This window comes from Hylobates moloch, unplaced genomic scaffold (assembly GCF_009828535.3).
Source record: "Hylobates moloch isolate HMO894 unplaced genomic scaffold, HMol_V3 SCAFFOLD_3, whole genome shotgun sequence".
Taxonomy (NCBI): domain Eukaryota; kingdom Metazoa; phylum Chordata; class Mammalia; order Primates; family Hylobatidae; genus Hylobates; species Hylobates moloch.
In genome coordinates, this window is record NW_026652278.1 from 139,611,812 (window position 1) to 139,625,783 (window position 13,972).

The 13,972-nt window shown below is 36.5% G+C and overlaps 1 protein-coding gene across 1 annotated transcript in view; it reads right to left on the reverse strand.

Moving 5' to 3' along the window:
- LOC116481234 (argininosuccinate synthase-like) overlaps window positions 1-13,972 on the reverse strand; it is a 51,145-nt gene that overhangs the window by 32,075 nt on the left and 5,098 nt on the right. Inside the window, exon 3 of the mRNA XM_058437038.1 lies at window positions 7,927-8,049. Coding sequence (XP_058293021.1) covers window positions 7,927-8,049 — 123 coding nt within the window. The remainder of the gene's footprint in view (window positions 1-7,926; window positions 8,050-13,972) is intronic.

Sequence of the window (13,972 nt, forward strand, 5' to 3'; positions counted from 1 at the left end):
TGTGTTATTGTATTGTGGTCAACTGCTTTTCTTGATGGTGCAAAACATTAAGGGGCTAGAAAAATGCATGTATAACCCAAAATGCCTTTTGCATATTAGCTGCCACACTGTAGAGAATCATAATAATCACAACTTTGTTTCTTTTTCTTCTCTTTTTTTTTTTTTTCCCAAGACGGTGTCTTGGTCTGTTGCCCAGGCTGGAGCTGCAATGGTGTGATCTCAGCTCACTGTAACCTCTGCCTTCTGGGTTCAAGCGATTCTCCTGCCTCAGCCTCCTGAGTAGCTGGGATTACAGGTGCCCATCATCACACCCAGCTAATTTTTTGTATTTTTAGTAGAGACAGAGTTTTGCCATGTTGGCCAGGCTGGTCTGGAACTCCTGAGCTCAGGTGATCTGCCCACCTTGGCCTCCTGAAGTGCAGGGATTACAGGCGTGAGCCACCGTGTCCAGCCTATAACTTTGTTTCTATCTCTGTCTTTCTGTTTATCTCTCTAGTTAGCAATGGGGGATTGAGGCTGTTTCTCATGCACGTGACACTGCTTCTATTGTTAACTTTAGAGGTGAGAAATCATGTTGATATTTTTTGGATTCGAATATATTAAAAATTGATATTCTCAATTCAAAAATTGAAAAATCTTCAAATGCTCCCAATTCCAATAAGATTATTCTCTAAAATTAAAACAAACCTTTAAAAAATCTGTCAAGTCTGAAATATAGTTATCCTATAAAATTAAAGTAAACACCAGCAATTTTCTCCATCGTATTGAACTAAATTGCTGTTAGTGCTTTTTCAGTTCTATTTTGGTAATGAATACTAGGTTATATGAATTATTATTGCATGCTGCTTCCTTTGCAGTGGTAAAAATCATTTTGAGTGAAGAATTACTTCTCTCAGTATAGGTTAATTATTTCTGAGGAGTTGGCAGGTGAAACACATGACAGGAATATTATTGCTTGTGTTTAGCTTTTAGCATATTTAACATGTATAGCTGAGATAATTCGAATGAAAAGAATGCTCATTTTATTTAATGAATTAATGGAAGGGGCATCCAGAAATTGTACTGCAAAAGTTCAACCAAAGCTGCTTAGACCTTCTTCCATAAATCAACTGAGTCGATTCAGTAATTTCGTAGCCAATAAGACAATGTCTTCCTTTGTCTTGCTTTTATTTTTTGCATTAAAGTTATATGCACACACTCACTTGATGTACAACTTTACTTTTTAAGTTTATATAAAAGATGCAACATAATTTTATTCTAAATATGCACTTGACAATATGGATTCAAATTTAATTCACTGATGTGCAACCTTGCGTGTGATATCTGAAACCAGAAATTGTCAAATGATGTATCAAAAAGGTAGATTAGCATTTGCTCAGTGCAACCTGACATGACAGATGGGTAGGAGGAGGGCTGTTATCCCTGAGAAGAGACTAAATATATTATAATTTGGATGTACACACAAACTGGATAAAACTTTTATAAAGGAATTTTAATGCAAAATCTATTTTTCAAACTCATAATAATTAGTTAAGTCCTCCCTTTACTTACCTTTTTCTGTGTGTCTATGAAATGCCTTGCAAAGCATCCACGCATGAACATTATTTTATAGGGTTTACATTTATTGAAAACCTACTAATTTCAAGACACTATGCTAGTGTATTAGGCTACTACTAGTAGGAGCAATAGTAATACTAATAATAGCTAACAGTTATTGAGCACTTACCATGTGCTAGGCATTGTTCAAGGGCTTTACAAATAGCCTTATACTCTCACACAGATACACACACACACACACACACACACACGCACGCACGTCAACTAACAATAAATGATGAGTGATGTGGACAATATTAGTTCTTGAAGATTAGGAGAGGCTTAACCCCTACAGGGCCACATGGAGAAGGTTTAACTGAGGTAGGACCTAAAACAGGCAAGGGTTGGATGGCTAGCATGGGGAGGAGAAGACATTCACTTTTCTCTGTGAGCAAAAACTTAGAAGTAGGAGACTGTAGTCCAGATGAAGGAACAGAATTTGCATTTTATTAGTTAACTTAAGTTGACAAATAATAATTGTATGTATTTGTTGTGGACAGCATATTTTGAAATATGCTTATATAGTGGAATGGCTATTAATAACATGCATTTTCTCACATACTTTTTTGAGGTGAGAATGCTTAAAATCTACTCTCTTAGCAATTTTCAAGGATACAATACATTGTTATGAAATATGTTTTCAGCGGGTGAGGTGGCTCATGCCTGTCATTTTAGCACTTTGGGAGGCTGAGGCAGGTGGCTCACCTGAGGTCAGGAGTTTGAGACCAGCCTGGCCAACATGGTGAAATCCCATCTCTACTAAAAATACAAAAATTAGCTGGGTGTGGTGGCTCACGCCTGTAATCCTCCTACTCAGGAGGCTGAGGTATGAGAATTGCTTGAGCCCAGGAGGCGGAGGTTGCAGTGAGCCAAGATCACACCACTGCACTCCAGCCGGGGCAAGAGAGTGAAATTCTGTCTCAAAAAAAAAATGTTTGCAATGTTGTACAATAGATCTCTTGAACTTAATCTTCTGGTCTAACTGAAATTCTATATCCTTTGGCCAATACCAAACTGGGGAATGGTTGAGAAGACCTTATTTTAGACCGTATGTTTTTACTGATCACAATAAGTTGCTTGATCTTGTCAGTTGTCTATATTCTGATAGTTTTCAAGTAAGTTAGATTGTCTGGGGAAAAGTAATCATTTATATCTCTAGGCTGTCAATAATGATATGGGCAATAGATAAAGAAAAAGGACATGACGCTATTGGGGATTCTTTATATTCCTAACTTTGAGAAACAAAATAATCTAACAGGCCTAGATTTATTTAATAATCTGCTTAAAACTGCTCTTCCCAAGGAAGCCACAGAGTACACAGAGGCTAGTGTCAAACTATACATTCAGTTTTTGAGAAAAGGCTTCCTGTTCAAGAGGCTTTTAGCTTTTGTTTGTTTAAATTCTTACAATTTTAAAAGGAAATATATCTTGTTTATGACTCTTGGGATATTAATAAACTTAAAAGCATCAAAGTATTTTTATATACTAATAATTAAACTCAAAGTGGGTAACATTCAAGTACTAGTGTTTCCTAGAAAAATCCTATTTTGCCAATCTCAACCAAATGACAAAACAAAATGGAAAAAGAGTACTCTTAGGAGATACACCTTTAATTTCCATGATAATTGGTGACGAAACTATAAGCCTGTGCAATAAGGTAGGAGGGAATAGCCAATTGTGGCGATTTAAATTTAAATTAACTAGCATGAAAGGAAGTTAAAGGTTCAGTTCTTCAGTGGCCCTAGCCTCATTTCGAATGCTCAGTGGCCAGCACAGATATAGAAACTCTCCATCACCACAGAAAGTTCTATTAGCTAGCACTAGGATAAGCTATAAAACCATCGAAAGCACAGCCTGGTGTCATAACCAGATGTGGAGTGCCATATATAGATAATAATTTCATTTTAAAGGATCCAGCAATATTTCAAGACTGCTTTTGTGTTTGTTAAATCTTGTTACAATGGGGCTTATTTGCTCTACAGTCCGGGGTCAAGTTTTCTTTGATAGTATAAATCGATTTTGCAAATAGCTACAAGCAGTTTTCCAAACAACTATGAATGGGAGTGAGGGGTAGAGGAAATAGCAAAAGGAGATGTTTGGAGAACCTGAAAGCATTAATCCTGCGGGATAGAGCAGGGTATTGCTATGTCTGTTTCTCCTTCCAGCTCTTTTCACTTGAGTGCTCCCTGTGTTCTTCCTCTGTATGGAGAATGAAGGCTCCCTGTGAGCGTTGAAGGTGAGTCTGTGCCTGGGAACCCCAGGGTCACCCCAGCACATTTTACAGAGTAGCTCAGCGATGTCATGGTACTGTGGATGGGAAGGAAGTAGGCAAGTTAGCATGAATGGAAGAAGCAGGGATGGGAGATGTAAGAACAGGGGTGTTGCCTATTTTAAAGCAGAGATTATTTTGTTGGGTAGCAAAAAGGGAGAAGAGCCCAGAGTGGAGCATGGATGTGACACAAAAGCCACAGCAGCAAAGTGGTGAGTGCATTTGTAAACTTTGTACTCCATGGTTGCATGAAATTGTGGAGTAATGGGATAATCTAGATACGTAGCAAGGTATAAATCACAACATAAATAGTACTGACTGAAAAGAAGATGTATAAAAGGGGGCATGAGGAATGGACATTTCATGAAATCATTGCATCTGACTTTCTAATAGTTGTCTTGGTTTGGGTTCTCTTGACAATAGAATCTGAAATGTGTCATTGGGATAGACGGTAAATGGAGGGGTGATCTCAGGAAGCTGAAGAGAAGGAGTAAGGAGTAAGATACTGGGGAAAAAGAAGACAATACGTACACTATTGTGGTTGCCACTGTGAGCAAGCGTTCTCGATCTGGTTAGAACCTCCAGATTTCTCCTCCTGAAAAAGAAGACACTGGCTGCTCTGCACCATTTGTTGAGGTTGTCTCAGAGCTCTCACCTCCCCAACATTTCTGGGCTGCACTTGTAGCTGGGCCAGCAGTGCTCCCAGGACCTGGGGCAGAATGCAGAGGTCAGAGGCGCATGCTCGAAATGGGATGCTGTCAGTGCATCTGAGTCTATGACTCAGCATAATAGAGGCATCTGCTACAGCTGCTGTTCACTGAGCACTCATTATGTGTCCAACACTGTGCTGGGGCAAAGCACATATGTTTTCTCCTTCAGCCACAAAGCCACCCATGAAGAGTGTTACATATCTGCATTTTGTAGATGATATGGAGACTTAGAGAGGTTAAGTAACTTACCCTGTGTCAAGGACGCAAATATATCAAATGTCTCAGATCACACATTGCTGACACGAGATCCTCACCCTGGCCCATGTTGCCCATATCCTTAGCTCAACTATATAATACTTCATTCTTCCTCAATGACTCTGAACTCTGCTGTCTTCTTTCTATGTTTTTGTAATGCTTCCTCCAACACTATATTTTCCCCCATTTACTTTTTTGTAGTGTAGTATTCTGCAAGCTTTGGCAAACATACAGGCGTGTAACCATAGCCGCCACCGCCACCGCCACCACCACAATCTAGAGAACAGTTCTAGCATCCCCAAACTCCCTCATGGCCCTTTGCAGAAAACCCGCTCCCCATTCCCAGCCTCTCACTACCGCTAGATTTGTTTTGTTTTGTTTTGTTTGCATCCTTTGCAAGAATGTCGTAAGCAAAATCATACCATAAGCCTTTTGAGTTTGGCTTATTTTCTTTACAAAATAAATTGTCACCCAAGTTGTTTTAAGTACCAATAGTTCATTCTTTTAACTTACCGAGTGATATTCCATTGTATGGCTGCACCGCAGTTTGTTTCTCCATTCCCTAGCTGAGGAACATTTGGGTTGTTTCCAGTCTTAAGTAATTACAAAGAAAGTCATTATAAGCATTTACTGAGGTTTTATGTAAATATAAGTTTTCATTTCACTTGGGTAAATATCTAGGAGTCTTATTTTAAGTGTGTGTTTACATTTATAAGAAATTGCCAAACTGTTTTGGCAATTTTCCATTCTCACCATTAATGCTTTGTCTCACATTCTTACCAGCACTTAGAATTTTTTTTTTTTTTAGTCATTCTAATAGGTGGCTAGTAAGATCTCATTGTAGGTTTAATGTGATTCCTTAAAGATAGATGATCTTTATAAAGACATAAAGAATGTCTTTTTATGTGTTTACTTGCGATCTGTGTATCTTCCTTGGTAAAGTATCTACTCATTTGTTTTATTGAAACTTTTGCTTTTTTAAATTAACTTTTGAGAGGTGTTTTTACTTTTTATGCACACAATTTTTAAAAAAATCAAATATGTGTACTGCAGATATTTCTCCCAGTATGTGACTAGTCTTTCCATTCTTTTCCTAGTCTTTTGAGAGCAGTTCTTAATTTTTTGGAGTTCAATGGGTCTATTTTTTTCTTTTATGGTTTGTGCTTTTGGTGTCATACCGAAGAACTCTTTGGCTAATTGAAGTTCATAAAGATTTTCTTCTAAAAGTGTTAGAATTTTACACGTAGGTGTATAATTCACGTTGAGTTAATTTTTTGTGGTATGTAAAGTATGGATCAAGACACTGTATTTTGATAATATGGAAAGCTAATTGTTCCAGAATCATTTATCGAAAAGGCTGTCTTTTTGCCATCGAATTGTTTTTGCACTATTACTGAAAACCAATTGACCATATATATGTGTAGGTCTATTTCTGGGCTCTATTCTCTTCCATTGATCTATGTCAGTCATTTCTCCAGTGTCATACTATATTAACTACTGTATCTTTATAGAAAGTCTGGAAATAAGACAGAATTATTCATCCAAATTGCAAAATAGTTTGCAGACTTATTTTTTCAAAATTAATTCTGCTATTTTAATGACTTTGCCTTTTCATATACATTTGAGAGTCAGCTTGATAATTTCCAAAAAACCAATCCTGCTGGATTTGTATTGAAATTCTATTAAATCTATTATCATTTTTGGGGAAAACTGGTATCATAATAATAGTCCCCTTATTACCAGTTAGTAGTCACATAGAGGGACTGTACATAAGCACTATAATTAAAGGAAGGCATGTTTATTAAAGTGTGATTGCTAAGTAGTCAGGAAATTATGAATACTTCTGTCTCCCAAGTTTTCATATAATATAAATAACAACAAAATAATACTGCGTTATGTTGTTGACTGGGAGAAGAGTACTAGTTGTGTTGATTTGGAAATAACAGTGATAGCTGAGGCTTGTTATGGCCCCCTCTAAGTTTTCTAGTTTCCCTTTTTGTGTGACTGAAATATGCATATCTGCTAAGGGTAATTTATATATCATTTGTAGGTCTTTAGGAAATCCCAAACGTTATTAAAGCAATCATAACTTAAAAATATATTTTAAAAATGAAATATTCTCTGATCTTAAAACCAAAAGTTGAGGTTTTTATAAGAAACAAATTCAGTTGTTTATTATTATTATTTTAAATATATAGAATAGGCAAGCAGTGATCAGATTTAATGCAGGTCTCTAACACTGAGTATTTCAATATTTCTTGGGTCTACATATTTTAGTGCCAATTCTAGGGAGTTACTGAAATTTTCTGAATGTCTGTGCATAGTTCTTAATTGATAACTGAAAAAAGCATAAGAAATCAGCTGGGCGCGGTGGCTCACGCCTGAATTCCCAGCACTTTGGGAGGCCGAGGCATGTGGATCACAAGGTCATGAGATCAAGACCATCCTGGCTAACACAGTGAAACCTGTCTCTACTAAAAATACAAAAATTTAGCTGGGCATGGTGACACGCACTTGTAGTCCCAGCTACTCAGGAGGCTGAGGCAGAAGAATCACTTGAACCTGGGAGGCGGAGGTTGCAGAGAGCCAAGATCGTGCCACTGCATTCCAGCCTAGGTGACAGAGCAAGACTCTGTCCCCACCCCCCCCCCCAAAAAAAAAGCATAAGAAATCATTTTGCTACATAAGGAGTAGCTTTCTTCAGTTGCCACCTTTACTTCTGAGCTGCAGTTCTCTTTTCTGTTGTTCATGTCCCAAATTCAACTTGCAGAACTCTGCTATTTGGCAGCTCGGATTTTTAGCCTTCCACAGCCTATTGCTGGCTTCTTGGCAGAGTATCAAACCTGTCGAAGCAGGACGTCAGACCAGTCCAGATTAAACTAGCTTGATCTAAGAAACAAGCCAGTGCAAAACAGCAAGATACTCGTTAATTTTAATTAACAGTTCCAAACAGAGTTGCACAACAAGGTCATTTTCCCTCAATGAATTATTAGAGATAATATAAGAAATAGACTTCTCCAAGCAGTATTTTTAAACTGCAGGTGTTGGCAAAAATTGTCCCAGAGAATATCTGCTTTTCTAAGTCAGTCCACTTACAGAAGGTTGACGTAAATGTTCATTGAAAACACTGAAGTCATTGCCTGTAGCTGTTATTCCTCCCTTTTTCATAAGACTCAAATTATAAAGTTCAAAGCCTTTCAGAGAATGATACTGCTTCACCTGGCAAAAAAAAAATCTTAGAAAAATCTAAATAGATCTGGAAATCAACTTTCCTATAAATTAAGAGTATATGCGATCTTCCAGGGAACTCTAAATAATGTCATTTCTAGTTGTTTATGTGCATATTCATTTTATTGACTCTTTTGTTTATTAAAAGTAAATAGGGTACATTTGTTATAAATTAAGGCCTTTGGTTTTTTCACTAATTTTGTCTTTCATGTACTTGTGTGTGTGATACCTTAATACTCTCAAAAGGTAAACAATAATATCTCTATGAAAAAGGCTTCAATTTATGATAAAATGTAAAGAGAATAATATTTTTCTAAGCATTTGGGATCCCACTGTTATTGAAATATAATCCAAACATCAAAATAATATTATCAATAAAAAATGCTGAAAAAATCTAACTTGGAAATATAAATATCAATCTAGATTGTCAGTTTTTCAAATTTCTCTATAAACTGTCACACATCCTAATCATATGCCTAGATAAATATAAATACATATAAATATTGTTGGCTTCTTTGGCAGCCTGATATTCTTTTGAAGAGATAAAAGCTCTTAGCTTAAAAGTTTATCTAAGAAACTCAGTTAGATTCAGAGTTACTGTATCAATTTTTGTGAAAAATCAAAACACTGCCAAAAGCAGCTGAAGCCGCTGACCTAGCAGGCTGATTCCAAAAGAGGCATGCACTAAAAGCTGTAGGGGTTGAACTAAACATATGGTATCGGATTACTGTTAATCTAGAGAAACAGATCATCAGCAAATTAAGAAAAGAATCTCTTATTGCAGTGGTTTGTCAAGCCTTTGAGATTTCATCCTCACTCTTCCTTTCTGATTTGTCTTCTGGTGTTTGCCTTATTTTCACGTAGGGATCATGGTTTTCATAATGAATGAGTCCCCATGCAAATACTTATATACATCTTCCCAGCAATGAATGGTCAGATTTCAAACTGACACTGACATATATGCACAGGTATATACCTGTAGATATAGATATAGCTATGTACATATAATATTATATGTATAAATATATACATTTTTATGTGTATTATATATTGAATATATTATACATTTATTTCTATATTTTATATATGTATATAAAGATGCAATCTTTTTTTAACCTTATGTCTAACTTATTTAATAATTTGTTAAAGGTGAATTATAATAGTCTATACAAACTGATACAGTTTGGTGATCATGGTTGTTTCACCGTGCAAATTGACGTACCGACGTGTGAGTAGAGTAAGTTGATGATACTGTATCTGTACTTCTGACTTGATTGGGTGCAAATGTTTGGGTAAGCTTTTGAAACACAGAGATATATAAAGATGTAAGAAGAAAAGAACAGTTTGTTCGCCTATTTTGGTGTAAGATGACTTAGAGAAGACAAAGGCTAAATTTTATTAAGAACAAAATAACCTGATCGTTGGTTAATGTGGTTAACATAGTCAAACCAACAAATAAATTTGTCCCAATACATTCAAAGATCAAGTCAATCAGAGTGGGTTCAACTAGTAACTCTGCAGAAATAGTTTCATTTAAATGTGAGATATTCCGACCTGATAATATGTGTCCATTCTTTAAACCATCATAGTATCCAAAATTTACATATCATATTCATTACCGTATTATGTTGGAACACACTGTTTTTGTGTTTGTGTCCCCCATTAGACCCTTGAAAGTAAGAAAAGCCTGTTCCCCCTTATGTTTCCAGTAATTATCTCAGTGCTTAGCACATTGCAGGAAGATTTTGTATAACTGGCCACTGAGAAAGGTGGCAAGTAGAATGAGCAGTGAGTTGTTGGAAGTGACTGAAATGGGACACGTGTCAAATACCAGGGGCTGCAACACTGGAGAGATCCAGGTAATGCCAAGGCCTGCTTTTCCAGCAGGGCTTCTATATGAATACTGAAATGAAGTTCTTTGCTATAACTGTCTATGACTCCAATTCCCTCCACAATTCCCCTAGACTTATGAATCTCAGAACCTATGATGCAATTTTACCGTGAATATAATTTCTCTCTTATTCTTTTTTTCTATGCCTTAAACTATGGTCTTTGAAAATGTGAGAGCTTTGGCCGGGTGCAGTGGCTCACGCTTGTAATCCCAGCACTTTAGGAGGCCGAGGCGGGCGGATCACGAGGTCAGGAGATCGAGACCATTCTGGCTAACACTGTGAAACCCCATCTCTACTAAAAAAATACAAAAAATTAGCCGGGCGTGGTGGCGGGCACCTGTAGTCCCAGCTACTAGGAGAGGCTGAGGCAGGAGAATGGCGTGAACCTGGGAGGTGGAGCTTGCAGTGAGCCGAGATCGCGCCACTGCACTCCAGCCTGGGCGATAGAGTGAGACTGTGTCTCAAAAAAAAAGAAAAAGAAAATGTGAGAGCTTTAAGCAGGGACCTATACAAATTCCTATCAGTCTTATATTTGATTATAAGCCACTACTAAGTGAGCATACACTCTTCTCTACAGGATAAGTAAGTAGGAAAGTCTTCTTACTTAGGAAAATAAATTGTTAAAGCTCAGAGAGAAAGCAGAGGGAAGCCATTATGGAAGAGAAAAACAATCTATGATGTGAAAGTATTACATGCACATGGAAAACGTCATTGTTTAATTCATAAATAGAGGAGTTAAATAGTAGAAGAGAATCTGGTGAAAATTGAACTGATTTAGTGAAAGATTAAATATGCTCACCCAGAATTCAGAGATTAAGACGAGAAAAATATGAGTGGCATAGATGACTCATCCACGAGATTAACCTACATAAAATAGGACTTCTATGAATAGAAAACAGGATGAATCAACAGCAGTGGTCAAAGGAAAAAGGAAAACACCACCTGAAAAGAAGGATGATTTCATCATGTCCTTTGCAGCAACATGGATGCAAACTGGTGGCCATCATCCTAAGTGAATTAATGCAGAAACAGAAAACCAAAAATCCCACATTCTCACTTATAAGTGGAAGCTAAATCTTGGATACACATGACTGAGAACAACAGACACTGGGGATTCCAAAATGAGGGAGGGAGAAGGGCAGGGCCTGAAGAACTCCCTAGTGGGTACCATGTTCACTATTTGGGTGATGAGATCAGTAGGCGCCCAAACCTCAGCATCATGAAATATCTTCTTGCAACAAACCTGCACATGTACCCCTTAAATCTAAAATTAAAATTAAAATTTAAAATAAAGGATAATTTCAGCCTCAAGAGCAAGAATGTACATTGAAGTAAAGATCAACTTTATAAAAATAGAACCACGCCTAGACATGTCCTTATGTATACCTTAAAAATCCAGCATCTCCTAAACATCAAGAAAAACAAAGAACAGCAACAACAAAAAGTTAATCTAGGTTTACTGAGTTTCCAACAAAGGACATTGATTGTCTTTTAATTTCTTCACTATTAAATGCTAGAATATAAAGGAAGAGGTTAATGGTCAAGATTATGGAGAGACTAGAGCCAGACTGCCTGGTTTCAAAACCTAGCTCTGCTGAATATTAGTTATGTAAGCCTGGGAAAAGTCCTAGGGCTCTTTGTGCTTCATTTTCATCAACAAACAGTGTAGATAATAAATGTACTTGCATATGGTTCTTGTTAGATTAAATGAATTAGTGTATTTAAAGTACTTAGAAGAGTACCTGAAATGTAGTAAGCAAAACATATATTTTTTTTAATTCTGCTTCTCCTCTTCCCTTTTTCCTCCTCCTCCTCCTTGTTGTTTTTAATTCAGAGCTTTGAAAATGTTTTATACCCAGCTAAGTTAACAATGTGTGAAGGCAACAGAAAGGCATTCTTTGATACACACAAATTCAAAATATGCTATTCAGACAACTTGAATAAAAATTTTTAAATACTGAGTTATACCAACACAAGTTGCGTTGAGGATCAGAATTCTTGGCAAAGGAACTAGTGGCTGCAAAGGACCACTAGTTTAAATTATTAGTAAAAATTATATAGACCAACATTAGTCTACATAATTATTAAAGTACCACTTGGATTATAAAATTTGCTTTCCCTTTAAAATAAATGACTTATTTTTTAAAATATTGACAAATGAAAAATACAGAGTTGATATCCTAAATTAAATTAATGTATAGAGATTGGAGTGGATTCAAAAGCAAAGACACAAGCATTTTCTTTTCCATCAGTGGTGGCTGACAACAATTACTTTGCCCTTAACTCTTCTGGCTTGCTTAATGTAGTATTAAGACTGTATTTGGAAAACTTTACAGTAGTCACTTAAGAAATAAATGGAGTTTCTTCTTTCCAAACTAAAGCTAATAAACAGTAGCAAAAAATCAAAACCCCCCAAAACAAACAAAAACAACCCAACCCCTGCAAAAAACCCAAAGCACACTCCTCCCCCACCTCAAGTAAACCCCTCTATTCTGGCAAAAAAGATAGGAAAAAGCCAGCCAGAAAATATTTTTAAAAGACAATATGAAAATACATATGAAAGCATGATAGAAGCATGATGAAATACTAGTTAGACTATCAAATGTATATTTGTTAAATACCCCAATGAAAGGACAAATCCAGAGATACACTACTTTGAGTTTCCTCACCTAAAACACATATGTTTGGAAATATTGGCAAGTAAATACAAGGCAAATGCAAATTTTAAAAACTAATATTACTATTAGATAAAGCAGAATTTAAGGCAAATTTAAGTCCTATAAAGAGAGTCATTTTAATCAAAAGAAGGTAAAATCAGCTGGGAACAGCAGCTTGCACCTGTAATCCTAGCACTTTAGGAGGCCAAGGTGAGAGGATTGCTTGAGGCCAGTGGTTTGAGACTACCCTGGGCAACAAAGCAAGATCTCGTCTCTACAGAAAAATTTAAAAATTAGCTGGGGCCAGGCATGGTGGCTCACGCCTGTAATTCCAGCACTTTGGGAGGCTGAAGTGGGCAGATCGCCTAAGGTCTGGAGTTCGAGACCAGCCTGACCAACATGGAGAAACCCTGTCTCTACTAAAAATAGAAAATTAGCTGGGTGTGGTGGCACTTGACTATAATCCCAGCTACTCAGGAGGCTGAGGCAGGAGAATTGCTTGAACCTGGGAGGCGGAGGTTGCCATGAGCCAAGATCATGCCATTGTACTCCAGCCAGGGCAACAAAAGCGAAACTCCATCTCAAAAAAAAAAAAAAAAAAATTAGTTGGGCCTTATGGCACATGTGTTTAGTCCCAGCTACCTGGGAGGCTGAGGCAGGAGGATCGCTTGTGCCGAGGACCTCAAGGCTGCAGTGAGCTACGATCACACCACTGCACTCCAACCTAGGCAACAGTAATGAAGACAAAAACACTAAAAAATCCTCATATTCAGAATAATATAATATCACTAATACAGAAGGTGAAAGCATTTGGAAATTCAAAGGAGTTTTAGGAAAATTTAGTTACTGTGAGATATTTTAACTACTGACTTAGCTCAATTAGACCTATAAGTTATTAAAAATATGAATAATTAATTTCAGCATCATTGGAATGAAAATTAAATTAAAATGAGATACCTTTTTCCATCAATCAAGCAAAAATTTTTTGAACATATAATAACCAATGTTAACAAATGCGTGTTGAGATGGATGCTCTCATGGCTAGTAGTTATATAAATCAATACAATTTATATAAAAAACAAGTTGGTCTTATCTTTCAAGAGCCGTAGTAAAGCTCATGTTTTTAATCAAAGTATTTTTGACTCTTGGAGACAGATTGTGCAAAGATTTCTATTTGCACATTGATTGCAGAATTATTTGAATAGACAAACAATGTAGATAAAATGGTTAGATAAGTTATTTTGCCATATACTAAAATAGTGTGTTTGAGAATATCTATAATAATTTCTTGAACAATCCTTATTGATATAAGGCAAAGGAAAAATAACAATATATGTTAGTGTTACAAAAGAGATTATTACATGG